This window comes from Panicum virgatum, chromosome 1N, assembly GCF_016808335.1.
Source record: "Panicum virgatum strain AP13 chromosome 1N, P.virgatum_v5, whole genome shotgun sequence".
Taxonomy (NCBI): Eukaryota; Viridiplantae; Streptophyta; class Magnoliopsida; order Poales; family Poaceae; genus Panicum; species Panicum virgatum.
This window is the reverse complement of record NC_053145.1, coordinates 15,588,320-15,608,178: the sequence shown is the minus strand read 5'-3', so window position 1 is coordinate 15,608,178 and position 19,859 is coordinate 15,588,320. Positions and strand designations below refer to the sequence as shown.

The following is a 19,859-nucleotide window of genomic DNA, read 5'->3' as shown; positions in this document are numbered from 1 at the left end:
CAATTCTAGTTATTTTAAGACAGAGCAGAAGTAGCGTGAAAAGACTCTTATACCCTCATTTATTGACCATATGCAGTTATATTAGTTTTAGCATGCAAATCAAATATGACCACTTAATTAGGCAGGTGGTTGAGATCCAAATTCTAGAAATTGCACTTTTTGTGGGATTTTTTTTCCAAACTTATTATTGCACTTTTTATAGGACGGCATAGCTAAAAACGCAAAAACTTGCATTCACTGATTCAGCTATTAAGATTTTTAATTTATTATTGATTTGGCATGGTAAAGAAGACTCCTCAAAAGGGCCTATCGCGCACTTTGTATGAGTTTCACGATGATTTAACAAGAAACAGTTCATTCTGTAGGAATGAAGAAAGCTATTTAGAGATCTAAGTCGAAGCCTAAACATAAAGAGTTGAAAATGCTTTCAAGAGGTAGTCACACGTTAGAGCATTCACAGCTAGCTCATATATATGTTAGAAGATCAAATCATGGAAGAATTTCTTTTTCAAAGACAAATAAGCACGCACCATTATTATATGAAACAACATTTTGGTGGAGTAGAAAGGAAAATATGCTGCTGACCGAGAAAGAAATATAGTAGGCATGGAGCCGGGGCGCAAGGGATGAGCAACTAACAGTGGTACGAACAGGGAAAACAAAGAATGGCTTTTATGCCGAACATCTTAGCAATGCTGATCGCGCACATGTGTGTGTAGCGCACAAATCAAGTGAGAAACCAAATGGTTTCAAGAAAACCTGAAAGCCTCCCCTTTGATTTGCACACAAACTCAAGAAGCAAAATAGTCCCCGAAAAACCTTGCAAAACCCTGAACCCATTGTAGAGGGAGCAGTGCAATAACCTTTTTTGCCGCGCCACTTTACACACACACACACACACACTATGCGGCTGGCGATCGACGAAGCTGCCGGCACTGGTGCACCGACAGAGGGAGAAAGCGAGACGAGGGCGGTGGGAGGGGAGGATCCGGCGGGACAGGGACGCTGGCAGCGGCCGCGCACCCAACCCGCGCCGCTAGCTACTTGCCATCGGATCGGCTCACGGTTGGGGCGTCGCGCCGCGCCGGACGCCCGGGACGGCGACCGCCGAGCTAGCGCTTCCGGCGACGCCGCAGCTGCAGCGGCGCGCCGGCCCGGCAGGACGCGTCCCCAACCCCGACTTGTCTCCCGTGGCTTGCTCACGTCTTGGTCTCGCCGCAGCGACGCAGCGTCGGTCGCTTTGCCGCCGTGCTGTCGTGCCGTGCGGCGATCTCATTTGCGCGTCGAATCCAGTGGTACGAAGATGCAGGTACGCGGGCGAGTAGGCTCGATCCTATCAGACTTCACTATAGATCGGATTGTTGAAACCTGGAGAAACCTTCCTACCAATCTGAAGACATTGACTCTCGATTGCCTTTCCCAACAATGGTACGTGGAACTTTTCAGATCCTGCTCGGAGAAGCAAAAGCAGGATGATGCTTGCTCGCCGACAGCACGGTTCAGGTCCGTCTCAGCAGAACGGCAGGCGAAACCACCGTGAAACAGGACGCTGCTAGACTGCTGTCACGGGACACAAGCAGCACAGCGACATTTGCTTCACGAGATCTGCTTGCTGCCAATGCGCCCCAACAGATCAAAAGACACAAACAAGCGCAGGCAAACACAACAGTTCGGACCAGAATCGAATCTACCTCACCGGCAATCTAGAAACTTGCAGAGAACCCAAAGTTTGTGAAAGGTTTCCCATCCGATATCTTTTTTCAGCTGGTGTAATAACTTTTTTCACTATTCGGGGACAAGGATCATACAACCTTCTTCCTAGCGAAGGAACAAAGGGGGCTTTTTCGCCTTCCTTTTTAACTTGTCATCACCAAACTGTCTATCAACAAAAGGATTAAGGTGCATGGGCAAAAGGTAAAACAAAAAGGATATCTGCAGCACACAACATTCTTCGCAGCAACACCCACACGGCCTGACGGAAGGGCAGGGCAGCAGATCACGCAGCTGCCGTGTCGCTCTAGGGTTGCTTTATCGTCAGCTCAGCTCTCAGGTGCAGCATCCCGTCGATGAAGAAGAGGCTGTCGTCGGCCATGAATGTCTGCCATGGGATAGCAAAGAGATTCCTGTACCCGACCGCCTTCCCACCGGTGAAGGTGTAGTTGCCCTTGTACTTGCTGACAAACTCGCCGGAGGGCCTTGTCCTCACAGCAAACTCATAGTCCACTGTCACGCTCATTGAGCCCTTCTCTTGCATCCCTAGGAAGAGGCCGAAGCAGTAGAACGTGCTCTGCTGCTCCATGTTACAGTGAGCTGAGAGGAAGAAGCCCTGCCCTGCAAGATGGAATGCTTGCGAGTATATCCGGCCTGAAGGGAAGAGCCGAGAGCACTCCTCACGCTTGAGATCCAAGTATGCTATGCACTGCGGGTAGGGCCGATCAAACTCAACGACTTTCAGAGGTCTGTACTTGTAAGCCCGCTCGGCGAATTTCCGACATGTTACTGTGTCCGCTGCAAGAACTCGTTGCCTGTGCGGTGCATCAGCCTTGTATAGAAGTGCCTCAGTGACACACTTGGTTGCTTGCTCATGGTCGATATCAGTGCATGTTAGGACCTTCCGCAGCTTCCTACAGGTCATGTGACTGAATCGCACAAGAGGGAGAAGACGAGAGCTCAAGATCTCACGTCTCTCCTCTGGTTTCAGGTATTGCGCACGGGCCCATCTGAGCAAGAAGTCATAGATGGTATCTTCAGATGCCACCTGAAGGTCATTACTTGACAAGATGGCTTCGATCCCAGCAAGAGGGATGTTCATCACTTCATCCTGGAACCTGAAACAAGAGAAACCATGCCTTTAGTATGCTAAGATTGATTTTCTCAAAAGAACATCGGGCTAAGCTTTCCCCAAAAGTGGACATAAGTAAATCCAGTGTATATCACTCACTTAGTCAAATCCTTGTATTTTACGGCAAGGAAATTCTTGGCTGCATCTGTCAGAGGTTGAACTGCAGCGGCCATTGAAATGGAGCACGGGAGATCTAGGTAGAGTAGTGCAGACTCTGTAGTCATAGGCAAGCTTGTGAGCAATTGGCTGCAGTACCTCATGCATGAAACAACCTCAAATTTGTCAGCTGCCATCAGGATATCCAGCAGAACAGTGGGCTCAGTAGTTGTCAGCTTTCCACTATACATAAAGCTTAAAAGCTCCATGAGGGCAGTTTCCTCTGTTACAAGGGAATTTTTTTAAAAAAGATGACGCACAAGGTAAGTATTCATTAGAGAATCGAATAAAAAATAGATATACATTTTTCTTGGTGTGCAAAGTGTGGCAGTAGGCTAGGAAAAATATGCATTTGGTAGGTGAAGCTAATGATGAGGGGGAAAAAGAGAACACAGTGTCGCTACTGAAGAAATTTAAACAAAAAAGGCACAATCTTGGAAATAAAGAACATTCTTTGACACAAATAATCATAGAACTATATATATATTTTTAAAAAGAATTATTAGGTAATGAATTTGAAAGAAGTGGGATCTTCTAGCTCCTAAAGTCATCACATTACCTGAATCAGTAATTCTAAGGGTTGCATGTCTCTGATCAGATTCTTTCATGCCGTTTGAGAAAAGCTAAGAAAAAAAGCATTTAGCATATCAGAAAGAGAATAGACTGGAGTACAGCACAAATGCATTTCAGAAGGATATCACAGCTACCTTGAAAAAGAAAGGACTCTTCGCAGCAAGAATTGCTGAGCTGATATAAATCGTCTTTACTCGTAAAACTGGCGTACCCACAACAGTCCAAGACGAATCAATACCTTGTCCATCATCACCTGCTAAATACCAATGTCAGGGGGAAAAAGGACAAACAGTGAAGGAAGCAAAAGGTACAAAACATATTCAAACTATTGTTTTTTTACATGCAGATTAGTTTGCTACCTTTCAGAAAGGGTGTCGCAAAGTTAAAGAAACGTAAATTTTGAAAACACTACAAAAAGAATAATCATTTTGTTTGCTTCCAGCAATCTAGGCATGCTTATAGATCACCATGTAACAATCACAGATTACCCAAGGATCAAATTAGAACAAGCAACTCAAGCTGGTTCAAGCAACAACCTACTTTGTCAGAAGGTTGTGCCTAGCTCATCAATGTACACAAGCATTCTACAACCGAAGTTATATTAGTTCTTCCTACGAGCTATCAATTTTGTTTACCGAACTAGCAATCAGCAGATTCGATGTAATTATCAAACAGAATAATAAAGAACATGACTACTTGGCCTAGAAAATAGAACATGATAATTCCAGAAAAAAAATAGCTTTGAGCTCCAGAACAGGGGCCAGCTTAAGATGTTTGAATTTGAGAATTCAGAGCATAGCTAGAAGAAATGGCCTAAATAAGAACCTTGGAAGTCCTTTAACAATCGAACAAGGATGTTCTGGTTTCACAATGATTTTTATTTTTTTTCCAACATCTCAATCTAGAAATGGCCTAAATAAGAACCTTGGAAGTCCTTTAACAATTGAAAAAGGATGTTCTGGTTTCTCAATTATTTTTATTTTTCCAACATCCCAATCTAACCAAACCCCAAAAATGTACAGTTTAGTAGGGAGATCTAAATTTGCCCAAAAGCTTAAATAGACAACATTTTTTACAGCTAGAATTTTTTTTTGCCAAACTTCACTAAGGATCAGAAAAGATAAACAATAATAATATCAGCAAAGAACAATATCAGCGATTGAAATTTTAGCTGTACAAACCATCTTGACCAACATCAGGTGGAGATTCTTCTATCATTGCTACAGGTTCCTCTTGATTTTCTTCATATGCATCACATTCTTCTGCTTCAACTTCATTGCAATTCGTCTGGTCTGACATGTGAGTTGTAGATTCTACAGAAGGTAATTATTGACAGTCAAAAGATGGCTTCCATCAGAAACCACATAGGCAGATGGTAAATAGCACAGCAGAAAATCTAATGGAACAACAAAGGATCCATAAGCAATAGTATATGAAACATTGTTACATAGCAAATTGATCATATGTACACAACAATGTCAACGTCAAGGGGTGGAACAGATCTGTTTCCTCAATCTTGTTGCAGAAATCAGAATATACAATCCACAAGCAAGACATTGTTAGATAAATCAAAATGCAGCATCCGTAAGCAAGACCCATGATTTGTGTCACCAACATCAAGTCAAATGGAGGAGGAAATGCCATAAGAAGCACAAGGAAGCATCAATGATTGTGATTACCAAGATCAACAAGTACTCAAAGGTTATCTTCTTTACAGAAATTTGCTTTTAAAGGGTAGAGGTATAAATTCCAATTTAGATCGACAATTATAGGTCCAGTGACAAACATTCTTTTATACAACATAGTCAGTCACCATGTCACTCAGTTGAACTAAAATATACTCATAAAATGGGGACACATGAACATGAAGAAGGTAATGCAGAAATTTGTTTCTTGAATAATAAGGTAACTCAAAACAAAGATTTTTCATAATTTCTCATGCTAATTCCACCACACAAATATGTTAATCCTTACATTTCACGGTAAAATTCTCAATTGTCTTGACGTGAATGTTCGGGGTATCTAATCAAGCACAAAATCTCGATCTTCAGGATATATTATCAAGCACAAAACTACTCTTCCCACGTTGCCTTATTATATGTGATAACCTTCCCAAGGCCCAAGTTTGCTGCAAAGCCACACCACATACATCTACATATCATTGAATAAGAAATATCCATATGATGTAACCTAAAGAGTACCACAAGTGGTTTGAAGTTTTCTGAGTTGCACCCATCTGTCTTGTCCAGTGGGTCAACAGCTACAATTGTTAGCAGCTGATTGTGACATTCAAATATATGACTAAAATATCCCGTAAGTGACTTCGAATTCAAAGTACGGACAACCAAAATAAGTTTATTCTTCGTACGTCCGCCAATTATTCAGCCGATGCCAGATCACAATGTCAGGCGAGCCGTACGAGCACATGATGACGAGCCAAAATTGTGGAATTCCCCTCTACCCTTCCCCAATTTTCTAGCCATTTCAAATACAGTCACTGCGAGGTTCCTACGGAAACCAGATTTCTAACCCACCCCCAAAATCCCGAAATGAGGCGCCAAATTCCCCACGAATTCAGAGCCGAATCGCGTCGGACATCACATAAATCTCTCACGCTGATCGCACGATCGCAAGGAAACGCATCCAGGAAGCCAGCCGACAACCGCACAGAATCTCCGGACGCACCTTTCTCCTTGAGGAGCTCCTCGCGCCGGCGCTTGCGGTGGCGCGCCCAGTCGGCGAGCCCCCCACCTCCTGCGCCGGCGCCGCTGGATCCCGGCGCGTCGTCTTCCCCCGGGACGACCTCGATCCGCAGCTCCCGGTCGGAGAAGTTGACCTCGTTGAAGGCGAACTCGAAGCTGGGCCCCCCGCCCCCGGGCGAGAAGTCCGGGTCCATCTCCGCCGCCGCGCCCCTACTCCTCCGCCGACGGGGAGCCGGGGGGGAGGCGGGGGGGAGGCGGTGGCCGTAACCCTAGCCGGCGGAGGGCTGGAGGGGGGAGGAGGGCGAGATGGGAGGAGGCCGGGAGGGGGGAGGAGAGGGGAGGAGGAGCCCAGGAGGGATGTGGTTATAATAAGGCGAGGAAGGAGGGGGTTAGAAGCCGAAACGGAAGCGGAAAAACGTTTTGGTCGTGGTGCTGCCGCGATAGCGGCGTGGAATTCGTGCTTCGGACAGTTGGGTGAGCGTCATTGCAGGCCGTAATTGGTGTTTCAAAGTTGTTAGAGCAAATTTTCTATATATTATTGAGAAATATAACTCATTATTTATAATTTCTCATTCCCTACGTGCCACTACCGATTGAGGATGGAAAAACGGATAACAGATATCCGAATTATTCTACATTCATATCCGCTTAAACATCAATATATATAATTATATCCATATTCTAATGTGGTAGTAAAATGAATACATTAAAATCCAATTTTCAATGATTCTTTCTATTCAATTCCACATCCGAATTTGTCAATATCCAACACTATTTGTATCCGTTTTCATTCAAAAATTATTTAAAAAATATATTCATTTCTCACAACCCATATTATTAACTTTTTTAATAAAGATACAAAAAATTAAATTTACTTTTAAATATTCTTGTTTTATCCTAAAATTATTTCTATATTTTTTACTTATATATAATACAAATTATTTATATGTTTATTGCAATATATTTTTATTTATAATTTTATTTTTATGTATTTATTAACATATTTATTGATAAATAAACTATTTTAACTAGCTATCTTTATTATATTATTAAACATTAGTTTGTACATATATATCGATTTTGTAATCTAAAACTACCAATAAAGAAAATAGCTAAATATTAACTCATATATCAAGTAAATATCCGAACTAGAATCCGAATCCGAGGTATTTGTTTTGCATTCGTATCCGAGAATATCCGGATCCATATCCATATTCAATTTAAAATGTACTAAAAGGTGCTATCCAAATCCGATTCCATGCGAATCCGATCCGTTTTCATACTAAGATGGCACATATCCCTCCTATGCCATCATTTTTTATCCTCCATATGCCATCATTTATAATTTCTCATCACCTATGTATCATCGGTAATGGCACGTAGAGGGCGAGAAATTATAAACAATAATATTAGGGATATGCTAATTTCCAATGGTAAGAATGAGCTATATTTTTCAATAACATATAAGAAATTTGCTCTTTAATAATTATTTTCCGGCTTAAATTTGGACATGATTACTGATTAGACAGATGGATGAGTGCCTTTAGAGACAGTTTGCTTGCAGAGCAGCAGTCAGCATCTTTTGATCGGATCTTTCGTCTTCTCACCTATACTAGGAAAATGAATTTGCGATTTTCCTTATAATATGATGATGATGACCGATCATACATTTCTAGATTTAACTACATGACAATTCTAGCCACCAATATGAACTCACGTGACCTGACAGGAGGTGCTAAACTAGAATAATGTAATGCATACAACAACAAATATAACTGGCTTTTGAAACATTTACGAAACACCAAAAAAGTCACTTTCACAGTTGATATATTTTACTACACTTGGCGTGAAATGTAGTGGACAAACATATCACCAGACAAATTGGCACATATATTTTCATATGTTAGGGTCTGCTTGGATTGCTTGGCATGCCAAAGTTTTGGCTAGCCAAATATTGGGCAAAAAAACTTGTCCATATTTTGGTAGGGTAAATGTGAGAGGTGGGTAAATTTTGGTATCCAACTAAATAGTGGCCAAAATTTTTTGTCATGCCAAAATTTTGGTAGCAATTCAGGTAGACCCTTAGTCCAACTATTCATGCATAGCAGCATACTCACCTTTGAATATGTGTAGCTGTAAAATTCAAACATCACTCACCTCCCCATGCCAGGAAGTACGGAAAATGCTAAATTACTCCCACCAACTGACACCACTAATTCGTGGGACAGGGAAGAAATCAATGTCATTTCTTACTTGTACAAATGATATGGGAATCTTCAACCTTTGCACTTATCACCAATGGAAACAAAAGAGTAAATTTCAAGAGGAAAGGGAAACGAGGAGACATATGGGTCAGGGGCGAAGTTGGCTTCATTTATCGGCGTCAATCAACCTCGATGGAATTTCTCAATCGGTAAATCCTTTAGTAAAAATTCTTTAAATCGGTTTATTTATCACGACGATTTCTTATCTTCTTTGCTAGCTCCGCGCCGTCGCGTGTTCAAAACTTCTCCCTATTGCTTTGAATCCTTGGCCATAATACTTTGCAAGCCTTACAGTACTTGGCTATATTTTTGGCAGGATGATTTTTTTAGGAAAAATCAATGAGTTGACGAGTCGCGAACAACCAAAGACCAAAAAGCCAAGTCAATTAGGGTTTAAAAGCTACTCCTACAAGATGTAGACAATACCACCAGATGGTATGTTGACCACCATTATCAAGACATGATTATCAAACTCTAATCATAGGAAAGAGCCAGTACTGAACTAGTCTCATATGTCAAATTACATAAGACCAGTCTCAGTGAGAGTTTCATCGACACAGTTACCAAGACTGAAAACTTGATAATTGTGCCGATGGAGTGTCATGGTGATGACACTTCTCTCGCATTTCATGACACTCCCCTCTCCTCTCTCCTCATACTATTGATACATGTTAGCAAATTTAATGTCTATAACACTCTTATAACACTTCCACTGAGATTGGCCTAAGACGACCGTGAGACCGTGTGTCCGTGTGACGACTGTCTTGGTCTGAAAAGTTGCCATATTATTGCATTGTTGAAACATGCTAGAAGAAAAATTAAGATTCGCAATTAGAGATGCAACTTTTGATTTCCTAAGGCCATTGAGTCCACCAAAAACACATCCAACGGAATCATCCCAACTTCAAAGCAAGAAATGAAACGAAATGAATCAAGATAATAACCAAAGAAATACCCATTTGCATCCCTAACAAGTTATGATGGGATACTAAGTAGCTAAGGAACAAATTACGTACTATGCTAAAAAGCAGCGTCTGATCCAATAAGTTGAAAACTTTAGTCAATTTACTGCATCAGACAAATTGTTTTTCGTGTATGTACTCAACAGGCTCATAAAAACGAAAGAACAAAATAAAGCTGGTGTATTTAATCCAACAAAAAGGAAATAATTCAAAAACAATACTTCTAGGGTACTCATGTCCTATGCCTACTCATACAGCTGCTTATAAAACTTTCCAGAAACCTGAAGACTTGGCAGTTCAAATGTACATGTACATCAAAATAGACTGCTAGACATCCTATTAGGAAGGTAACAAGACAGGTGCCATAACAAAAATCCATCTCGAAGTCTTGAGCTATTAGCCTATAGCATGCCGGCATGTAACTAACAGCCTAAGTTACATGGAAGATGAATCACATGGAGCTAGGATTCAGATGTTCAGAAAGATCATGTTCGATTTACACAGATACCGAACCAATTGACGCAACCAAAGGAAGTTTTGTAGATACAAGTTAGCTATGTTACACCTTTTATTTCTTCCTAGAGGGCCTTGAATGCCAGAACCTGCACCAGTTAGGAGGCCTCTCATTTTCTCCTGCTTGTTGAGGAGCCAGATGATGCCATCAATCGGCATGTCGCCCCTCTAGCCTTGCTTGCAGTAATTTTGCCTTCAGGGTGTTCTCCATCACACCTACTGGCTGTTCAGGTGAGCATTCCAAAATCTCAGGGTCCAAAGATGTACATTGGTATTTCTGTTGTCGCGTTGGGCTGCCGAGATTACCTAAATCCCCTGAAGTAGTGCCTTCACAAAAGAGACTTGTTCTGGAGAAATGATCAAAGGATTCCTGCCCCAGGCAATCAACATGATGAGCATCCTGGTTCTTCGATGACACATTGTGAGATCCTTGAGTAATTTGGGCGCTTGTGGTTCCATTCTGCTCTTCTGCAGGAATAATTCTGGCCTTGTTTTGTGAGTTGATTTCTGGTATTTTACTGGCATGCTGCAGTTTGCTGCTACTGGACCTTGTGGTGTCTTTATGTGAATAAACTGGCATCCTGGACATGCTTGAACCTTCAGCAGCCATACCATGAGGATGCTCTGATCTTCTCTTAGGTACATCTATGCCGCCTGTGTCACTTCTGCGAGGCCCTGTATGTTCATGCATGTTCAGTTCAAAGCAATGCAAATCACTAGCAACAGAATCACCATCATCATCTTCAGCAAGCTGAGGAGCACTGGTGGCTCCGTTCAAAAGCACAGACACTACGGATTGCCGACGCAGTCTAGTACTATCATTTATATGTTTCTCATTGTTCTTAGAGCAATCTGCTCTTTTGGAAAGGAGAAAAGCCTGTATTTCACTGCTGAGCCTCTGTTATTGTGGTACCATGAGCCAAGTCCTCTTTTACAGCAATATTTTGCATTTGCATTCTCTCATCAAGCCATGCTTCTGAAATATGGAGCACTGATTTATCGAAATTAAGCTCATAATTCTTGACATTTCTTTGCTTTACCACCCTGAGTTCTTCTTCATAGTTCCTGATGCCCATTGCAAACTGATCACAGAGGTCTTCTAAGAGGCGATTTCCTTTCTTCTCCTTCTCAAGGTCCTTGACTGCCTTGAGAAACGCTGATTTTATTTCAGATAACTCCTTGCCTAACTTCCTGTGGAGGTCCTCAGAATGTCTCCTGAGATGTCTCTCATCCTCTAGTTCACCTTGCAGAGAATGCGCAAATGTGTCAATCTTCCCATGGTCCTTGTTTTTCCTAACAAGTTTGTTCTCGGAGAGTTGCCTCATTAGTGACGAAATTTCATGTCGGTACTGCCGTCTCTCTTGCATGAGTTCTTGAATATGCGTCTGAGCCCGCTGTAACTCCAATTTCAATCCTTTAACCACTGACAAGTTAGCAGTGTGCTGTTCTTCCAGGCTCCAAATTCGATTTAGAACCTTTAATAGTTCTGTCGATGTTTGAAGGCCATAACCCGCCCTCATAGATCTACCCATGATATCCAGAGAACGAGTTGGACTAATAGTCTGATTTACATTGGATTCCTGTAGAGATATAAAGAATTGCACTGTTGATGAATGCTCTTCACTTTCTAATTTTTACAGCTGGAAAACATAACTTGGATACACATTCAGTTGCTCTAATCATACAGAAAAAAGGACACTATGAAAGAGCTAATTGTGAACAAAGTAAATTGCTACATTGAGATGATATTAATTGCATGTGCCTAGTAAGATCCATTTTCATATAATGCCAAAGGGCCTTCTAATTAGCCCACAAACTACAAAGTTATAGCAGAGAAGGATATATATACATACCCCAACTGAGCTGGTAAAACTTGCAGGAGAAAAAGGTTGTATTCTGTGGCTCCTTTCTTGATGCAGCTTATGGTGTTTCATTGATGAATCTGCAAGGTGCCTACCAATGCCACCTGAACTCTGCGGCTAAAATAGAAAGAAAACATTATCAGGGAACAAATATGGAAACAACTTTGAACATTCAAAAGAATAAATTTAGCACACAAATGGCTACAATCTGTGTTTGTTTGGCCTGAAGATATTGTGGTCTCATAGTGTGGTGTAATCTACTCCAAATGTTCTCTATCTTCGATTTGGAATACATTTTAATGGAAAAGGTTATTTAGGGTTTAAGACTTCCTTATATTGAGTTCATGTATGTTGCAGGTACTCCCCCTTCACTCCAAGGTACCCATAGTGTTTACGGTGACCATTATAGTGGTGGACAGGCATTAGACGCTACCAAAACAATGCAGCAGTTAAAAATTAGCAGTCTCGAATACAGATGCCATTAAACTGAATGGTAGCCAGAAGCCACGCTGTGGTGGTGATAGTGGCTGCTGTTGCAGTCCTAGGCTCCTTGCAGCAGATATAATGGTAGCAACGCTGCATGTTGTATTTACTAGTATTATTGTAAAGATATACATTTGTTGTTATCACTTGCTGGTATGATTCTGTGGAAGTTTTATATGCAACTGAATATTTTTAAGATTAGAATGCAGGGTGATGGAGAGAATAATGACTTGTATTCCTCCAAACCCTAGAAGGGTGGGATATATAGTTCCTATACATGGGCCTCTAGATGGGCCTCTATATACACCAACACAGGGTTGTATAGTCCGCAATATCATCAAATACCTGATATTTGATACACCAAATCAAATCTGCCACCACCTAACTATCAGCTCATCCGAGCTTATTGCTTTATGTTCACAGAAAAGTGCCATTCTAATTGATGAACAGGTGTAATACAAATAGTATTAGACCTAATATTGGCATGTAGAGACATGTTTGATACTGAACATATTAGTAGTTTGTGTATAAAACAATAAGTTGATGCACAATTGCAAGTTCACGAAGAAATAAAGAGAGAATTATGGTATAAAACAATAGTTTTTGCAAGGAGGTACTGGCAAATATACTGCTTCATCCGCAGTGTAATATAGAAATGACATGTATTCAACAACTTGCAGTCAGATGGAAATACTTGATTGAATTAACCCCTAGATAGTGATTACGAGTTCGTATCAAGCCTTATGACTTTCAATATCAGGCAATATATCAAGCTCTATGTTCACTGTCCAAAATTGGTAATTTTTCATGATACTAACTATTAGTATATGTAATTTGTAGCACAAAAATTACGTACAATAACAATACTTGAGTGTTTGTGACTGTATATCTTGTGATTCAATTGCAGACTAGTAGTGAAAGTAACACAAAAGAAAAAATTGCAAAATAGTCTCACATATATTGTTGGAGTTCAATGGCAGAACATAAGTCAGTGAAATACATTAATAAAAAGTACTTTGCAATTTTTAAAGTTTTTAAACTTGCATAACACTATCCAATCACATTTTATTTCATTGGACAAACAAATGCAGTTATTTTACCTAGGGACAGAACCAGCCAAGAATATGGTCGGGGGGGTTCGGCTCGTTACATGACGGGATGAGACTTGAAATCCAAATAGTGTTTCACTTAAGGATTTATTGATTTCAACGCTGGCGCTGACCTTGATTTTGCCTGCACCCAGCACATACATCAGTAGGACACACTCAGTCCTTCCCAATTTGCTAGCTTTATATTCCAGCATGCAATTATTTTTGTGAAGCGAAGTGTAAGACAAAGTTGCAGTAGCATCACACCAACAGAAGGTCCACACTGCTTCCCACCTAGAGAAAACTGCACTGGGCAGTCAAAGCTGGTACCACCAAGAAAATCAATGAACTGGTGCCAAAACCTACGAGTCATGGAACGGACAGTTCGACAGAACCATATGCAGAGGAACCAAGCGAACAACACACTTAATCAATAGTTATATGTTTAGATGGATAATCAATAGTTATATTTTTTTTTGAACCCCCATGAATGGGAGGAAGAAAAACAAATCGACGATGGAGGCTGTTCATCATGGATTGGTAAGCACTCCAGCCACGGAATTGGCGGCAACTCCGTCCGACTCCGATAAGGAAGAGAGAATGGGAGACCCTCACCTGGTCGAATTCCGCGCCGCCGCCGTGCTCCGGACCGGCGGCGACGCCCCTCCCGCCCCGCGGCCTGTCCCGGCGGCCCGCCCGCGCGACGTCGTGGATTTCCCAGAGGCTGGCGCCCAGCTGCCGCGCCGAGGCCGAGCTCCTCCTCGCCACCGCCAGCGCGGCGCCCGACCCCTCCGGGGCCCCCTCGTCCTCCATCTTCCACGAGGGCGCCGGCGTGCCGGGCCCCGCCCGGCGCCTGGCCCTCCCGAGCCGCAGCCGCAGCGACGCCGGCTCGCGGCCCGCGCTCCCGGAACGCCCCGGCTGCTGCGCAGCCGCCGCCGCGCCTCTGGCCCCGGGAAGAGGGTGAACCTGCTCCTCCGCGGCGACAGGCTCGGCCCCTCCTGGCGCTACCGCTGCCGCCGCGGGGGCGGGCGGTTGTGGCTCCATATGCCTATGCGCTGTGCCGAGCTCCCCGGGCGGACACGCGCGCGGCGAGGGCTAGCCGCCAAGGGCCTAGTCCATGGTAGAGGGTCGAGCTGGCAGGCAGGGCGGAGCGACAGGGAGGTGTGGGAGGGGCTCCTTGCCCTCGAGGTGGTGGGGGAGAGAGAGTGGAGCGGAAAGGGGGGAGCTTGGCTTGGGAAAGGAGTGGGGAAGCCCGCCGGGAAGGGAAGAGGACGGGAAAGGCCTCAGCGGCAGGGCAGGGTGGGAGCCAGCGTGTGATGTGAGCGGCTGTCCGGCTGGGCCCCCTTTTTTTGGTTTGGTTTCGCTTTTGGCTCCCTCGCGCCTTTTTTTCCGTCTCGTTTTGGGGCCTTTTCTCCCCTCCTTTTCTCTCCGTTTTGACTAATGCCGTGTTTAGTTCCACGTGCAAAAAATTTTATGTTGAAATCTTGTTAATTTAAAATACTAAATAAAGTCTATTTACAAAATTTTTTCATAGATAAGTTGTAAATTGCGAGACGAATCTAAAGATGCTAATTAATCCATGATTAATTAATAATTAGCGGATGGTACTGTAGCATCACTGTTGCAAATCTTGGATTAAGTAGGCTCATTAGATTCGTCTCGCGATTTACAGCCCATCCATGCAAAAAGTTTTGTAAATAGACTTCATTTAGTACTCCATGCATGTGTCGAAATATTCGATGTGATGTTTTTTTGCGTTACGGGGTTTATGGGGGTGTGATCTAAACAGCCCTAAGAAAAACGGCGAACATAACGTGACGCCACGCTACAGCCAGCCGGCAACGGTAACGGACGTAGAGAGCGATTGCAATATGCACTCGACGGTGAGGTGGGGTTGTTTGCTGACTAAATGCGTGAGAAAATTGTTTAGAGTGCATATCAAGCACCATAATTATGTACTTTCTTTTTATTTAATGAGCAACCAACATATTTAAATCAAAGAGTCATTTGCCTTCCACAATTTTCAAACTGTGTACCAAGCTACACACATATCAAATAGTGATTCTTCTCCTAACACTAACATTTCTCTCGGATATTGAGTTTAGTGCTTGACATTCGGTTAGGACCGAACCAATCGGTTCGGTTCCTTCAGAAATTTGGTTCTTAAAAAAAGAACACATTGGCTCTCTTTCGAAAGTGGAAGTCGAAAAAATTCGGTTTCGATTAGTTCGTTTCAATTATGGTTCTAATCATGAGAACCGAAACCGAACATGGAACTGAATCCTTCGGTTCCGGTTCTCAGTTCTCTCAGTTTGATTCTCATTTTTCTGTTAACTTTGCCCACTTTTGATTGAATTAGAATCTTCTGCATATGGTTGCGATGAAACTTCTTTCCCGGGTACTTCTATGGTGGACAACTGAACATGACACATGACGTGCATGCTAGACTTATATGGCTTAGAGATATATTTATCATTCTCCTTTTAGTGAAACACGCGTTCAGACGCATTCTCTAAAGATATACACTTATCGTTGATCGTAGTATCGCTACTTATAAAAATTCTAAATTAATCAGATTATCGCCAACTTTTACTACTAGCATCTCTTTGATCACGCCAATTCTTCCCAGTGTAGTACAAAATTGGGGATCCAATGCATGGTGGTAGTTGTAGTATATATGAATATACTCCTTCTGTTCTAAAATATAGATTATTTTGGCAAATCTAGATATATAAATATTGCTATGTATCTAGATACATATTATTTACAATGTAGAATGGAGGAAATACAATCCTAGCAACAAATAAACATGACAGGTTACATGGCCGGTCAAAGTCAAAAAGAGCCACGTACGCGATTCACGTAGATAGCACACGCAGCACGGGGCACATGGCTACGTGGATCGGCCATCCGGCTTCCGTCTTTTGGCCGGGAAAGGAGCTCCTAGTCCTAGTGCGTGAGCAGTAGGAGGCCATTAACAAGTAATCGCCGGTTTTATTATTAGAGACACTCATTTCATTAGTCACGACCTACTCGAACACTTTAGCATAGGGATACGACAAATGAATTTGGTAGCTACGAACACAGAGGTATAAAGTTTAAGGGGCTGCTTAGTTCGCGGCCACACTTTGCATGCGTAAGATTCGGCGAGCCACAGAGTCAAGGCCGCTGTTTGGTTCAGCTTTTTGCTGTGGCTGCCACGAGTCGTTTTCCTTCACCTGCTCGTCGTTTTGCAGTGCGGCAGAGTGTGGCGTGTTGCGGGGACTCTGGCCGCCACAAGAAGCATGGCGAGCCACAGTGGGAATGGTTGCGGCGCGTGTGGCAAGGCCGATGGTGGCTATGAACCAAACATTCCTTAAGTGATACTAGAACATTCGGCGCGGGATGCGCGTCCTACCATTTCAACAATCAAATCCAGCGATAGAATAGAATCAAATGAAATTTAAAACAACAAATTCTTTACCCTTTATTGGCAGAAGGTAATAGGCTTATATTGCTATCATCATTGGATGAACAGACATCTCTTAATAGTAGTAAAGTACACCAATACTCAAAAAGAAGGTACAATCCCAAGCTAAGATTCATCTCATTCAAGCACAAACGAATAACAAATGGAAATAGATTTCATGTCCTTTTTGTCCTAAGGTAATTTATGAAGCTTTCATTAATGCGAATTGATCCAAAATTCATGTAAGCACTTCTGCAGTCTTGGAAGAAGCAGCCCGACACAAGGACGAGACGGACTTGGTTTCAAAGTCCAATCTACCCTTGCTTCTGTGGTCTATCTCTGTTGCTGATTTGGCCACCTCCGCCGCCAGCTTCGTCCTTCGCTTCCATTCTTCCAAATAGATATTGTGTAGGACATATAGATGGTGGCCACAACACATGGTCTTTTCTAGTTATATCTGAAAAGTGATTGTAAAGCTTTAACTGTATCAAGTACTCTCGATGGAAAATCTAACAATGTCCTAAATCTGAATAATAATTAGTCTGAATCCAAATACTTAGTTGAACTACAAATATTAGCAGCAGAAAGGCCCAAAATGAGGCAATCTGCTTTGAGTAAGCACAGTCCAGTTACTACTTTCCAACCCACATGTTTATAAGCAAAACCTCATAAAAACAAATAATATGTGTTTGTGAAACAATAGGGATTCTTTACCTAGAAACCTCTGTACTTAATAAGCTCGTTAAGTCTGTCAACTACAAAATGCTAACCTCCTTCATCAAAGTACCCAATATCACCAGTATGCAACCATCTTTGCTTGATTGTAAATTCAGTAGCTTGCACATTATTGAAATACACTAAAATTAATACATTCAATAAGTAGGAAAATGTTTTGGCCACAATATCCCTCCAGAGAAGAATATTATGGAGGACTTTTGGATCTATTGTCAGTGTGCAACTAAAAACAATACTACCAATTACTACAACCCAGTATAATATTTTTGCCTGGGCTTGCTACTATTTAATAGTTGATGATATGGAGAAAGAACTAAAACAATCAACTATCAAAATTTTACCTTACGTTATTTTTGGTACTTGAACACAAATTTCTCCTAGTTAATTTGGTGGCAGATATTTCAATGTTTCTATATCTATAATTTTTGCTTCAACTCCTGAGACAAGTAACCCAGTTGACCCAAATTGATGACCTTGTCCTTTTTCTGGGTATTCTAAACATATGATCTCACAAGATTCAGTCATTCCATAGCCATGCACGAGGAGCGCCATACATCATGAAACTTAGGCATGACAAAGTCGTTCAATTTACAGCTAACATGACTCATGGGTGAAAAGAATGCCAAAAGGAGTGCACATTTTTTCAACAATTTCAGCAACATAGTGAGTACATGCATAATCTGAGCAAATGAATTCACAAATGTTACATGTTCCGGAAAGGATCTTTAAGATAGTTACTTCATCAAGTCACTACATTATTATTAAGACATTTCTTACAGCAAAATACAACTAATTATAGATCAATTGGGCTGTCTAAAATGTCAATTGGATGACACTAAGGTGCTCAGTAGGAGTAGGAGTACCGCAGCTATGTTATGAAAATGACCTCAGCTCATCACTGTGAATTCAAGACAAAACACCAACACTTTTATAATTTATTTATCACAGCAGGGACTTCCCCTGCTGTATTTTCCTAAAATATACAAATTGATTCTTGTAGACCAGACATCTATTGTGGTTGTAGGTGCTAATAATTAGAACACACCTGTCTAATAAGAACCGACTTGTATATCAATTGTCCTGCACAACAAAAGCCATGCATATGTTTGACTAACCATCCAAATTATTTGTGGAGTTTAGATATATTGAACAAACAAAATGCAGTCTATTGAGCTTTATCCTTCTCTAACTGGTTCAGTACATCGAGACAACGCAAGTAAGCAAGGATAAGATGCCATTGACTTGTTTAGCTACGATTGCAAATAAGAAAGGAACTACCTCTATTACTAAAATTGTAGTTTCCAGTAGCTACATGAGAGATGTACTCAGAGTTGGATAAGGCATATAGAAAATAGCAGAGTCGGAACACCAATGAAGAAAGCCACAAACAGAGAAGAGGAACGGGAAGGGATGGAGGCCGCACCGTGCTTCCGTGTCCGACGGACCGGCGTGCGAGGGCGGAGGCGAGGCAGCGTAGGTGTCAGCCCAGGTGTAGCGCACGGCCCGTGCGTGACAGAGGCCCTGGCCAGGTGGGTCAGCGCGGCACGCTCGAGGAACCAGAGCGGCGTGTGGTTGCCGTTGTTCTGCGGCAGGTCGTCAATGTCTCGCTCCGCCGCCACCTTCGCTCCCCCGATAGAGCCGCGGCGTGACTTTTGACATCGGCGCGGGGCTCTGCAGTGAAGGGCGAAGCACTCGGAGATGACGGGGTGGTGACCTGCAGCTTGAGATGGAGGAGTTGGTGCGCGGCCACCTCAGACCCGCGCGCGTGGTGTGCTCACCTCGGCGCCGAGGCTGACGGCGAGCTGGTCCAGCAGCGGCGTGCCGGAGGGCGGGTCGAGGAGCCCGACGTCCGCCGGAAGCCGTCAGCCAACGCGGCCACGAGCACCACGCCCGCGGACAGGCGATGCGCAGCCGCCCGCTGCCCTAGGTCGGCCCGCGCCCGCGCCCCTCTCCCTCCTAGCTGCTCCCCGCGGCGGATCTAGATCCCGCAGGAGAACGGGAGGCGACAGCGCAGAGCAGGAGGATCGGCGGCAGGGAGGGTCAATGGAGGCAGGCGGAGAGGGAGAAGGGAAGGGGAGGGCGGCGGCGGGGAGTGCAGGACAGGGCGGCGGTGGGGAGCGCAGGAGAGGGCAGCGACGGGGAGCGTAGGAGAGGGAGAGGGCGGCGGGGAGTCGGGAAGGGGAGAGAGAAGGCTAGGGTTTGGGCTGCGGGAGGGGGTTATTGCAAAAGTG

General features: G+C 43.1%; 1 protein-coding gene, 1 long non-coding RNA gene and 1 pseudogene across 3 annotated transcripts; all 3 read right to left on the bottom strand.

Annotated features, from left to right (window-relative positions):
* Positions 1-1,728: 1,728 nt before the first annotated feature.
* Positions 1,729-6,639, bottom strand: LOC120655312 (BTB/POZ domain-containing protein POB1-like). 2 transcript variants are annotated; one of them, XM_039933071.1, is made up of 6 exons: positions 6,257-6,639; positions 4,753-4,884; positions 3,706-3,827; positions 3,558-3,621; positions 2,942-3,221; positions 1,729-2,828 (listed from the first exon to the last, which is right to left on the bottom strand). In XM_039933071.1, exons 1-6 carry the CDS (start codon positions 6,465-6,467, stop codon positions 2,018-2,020), a joined length of 1,620 nt encoding a protein of 539 aa, XP_039789005.1. In that variant the 5' UTR covers positions 6,468-6,639; the 3' UTR covers positions 1,729-2,017. The 2 variants fall into 2 exon arrangements, with proteins under 2 accessions (XP_039789005.1, XP_039789006.1); XM_039933072.1 differs by having other exon boundaries at positions 3,706-3,824; positions 6,257-6,638.
* A 3,018-nt stretch (positions 6,640-9,657) lies between these two features.
* On the bottom strand, positions 9,658-14,688 carry LOC120655311 (annotated as a pseudogene).
* Positions 14,689-16,995: 2,307 nt separating this feature from the next.
* Positions 16,996-19,102, bottom strand: LOC120655310. The gene is made up of 2 exons (XR_005667415.1): positions 19,052-19,102; positions 16,996-17,350 (listed from the first exon to the last, which is right to left on the bottom strand). It is a non-coding gene; the product is annotated as an uncharacterized LOC120655310 (long non-coding RNA).
* Positions 19,103-19,859: the final 757 nt, after the last annotated feature.

Bases quoted from the DNA above. Each gene is read 5' to 3' on its own strand.
- LOC120655312 (XM_039933071.1), bottom strand. From the start codon at position 6,467: ATGGACCCGGACTTCTCGCCCGGGGGCGGGGGGCCCAGCTTCGAGTTC. The intron at 4,885-6,256 runs GTGCGTCCGGAG...TACCTTCTGTAG, and splicing joins GGAGCTCCTCAAGGAGAAAG to AATCTACAACTCACATGTCA. The intron at 3,222-3,557 runs GTAATGTGATGA...CCCTTGTAACAG, and splicing joins CCTTAGAATTACTGATTCAG to AGGAAACTGCCCTCATGGAG.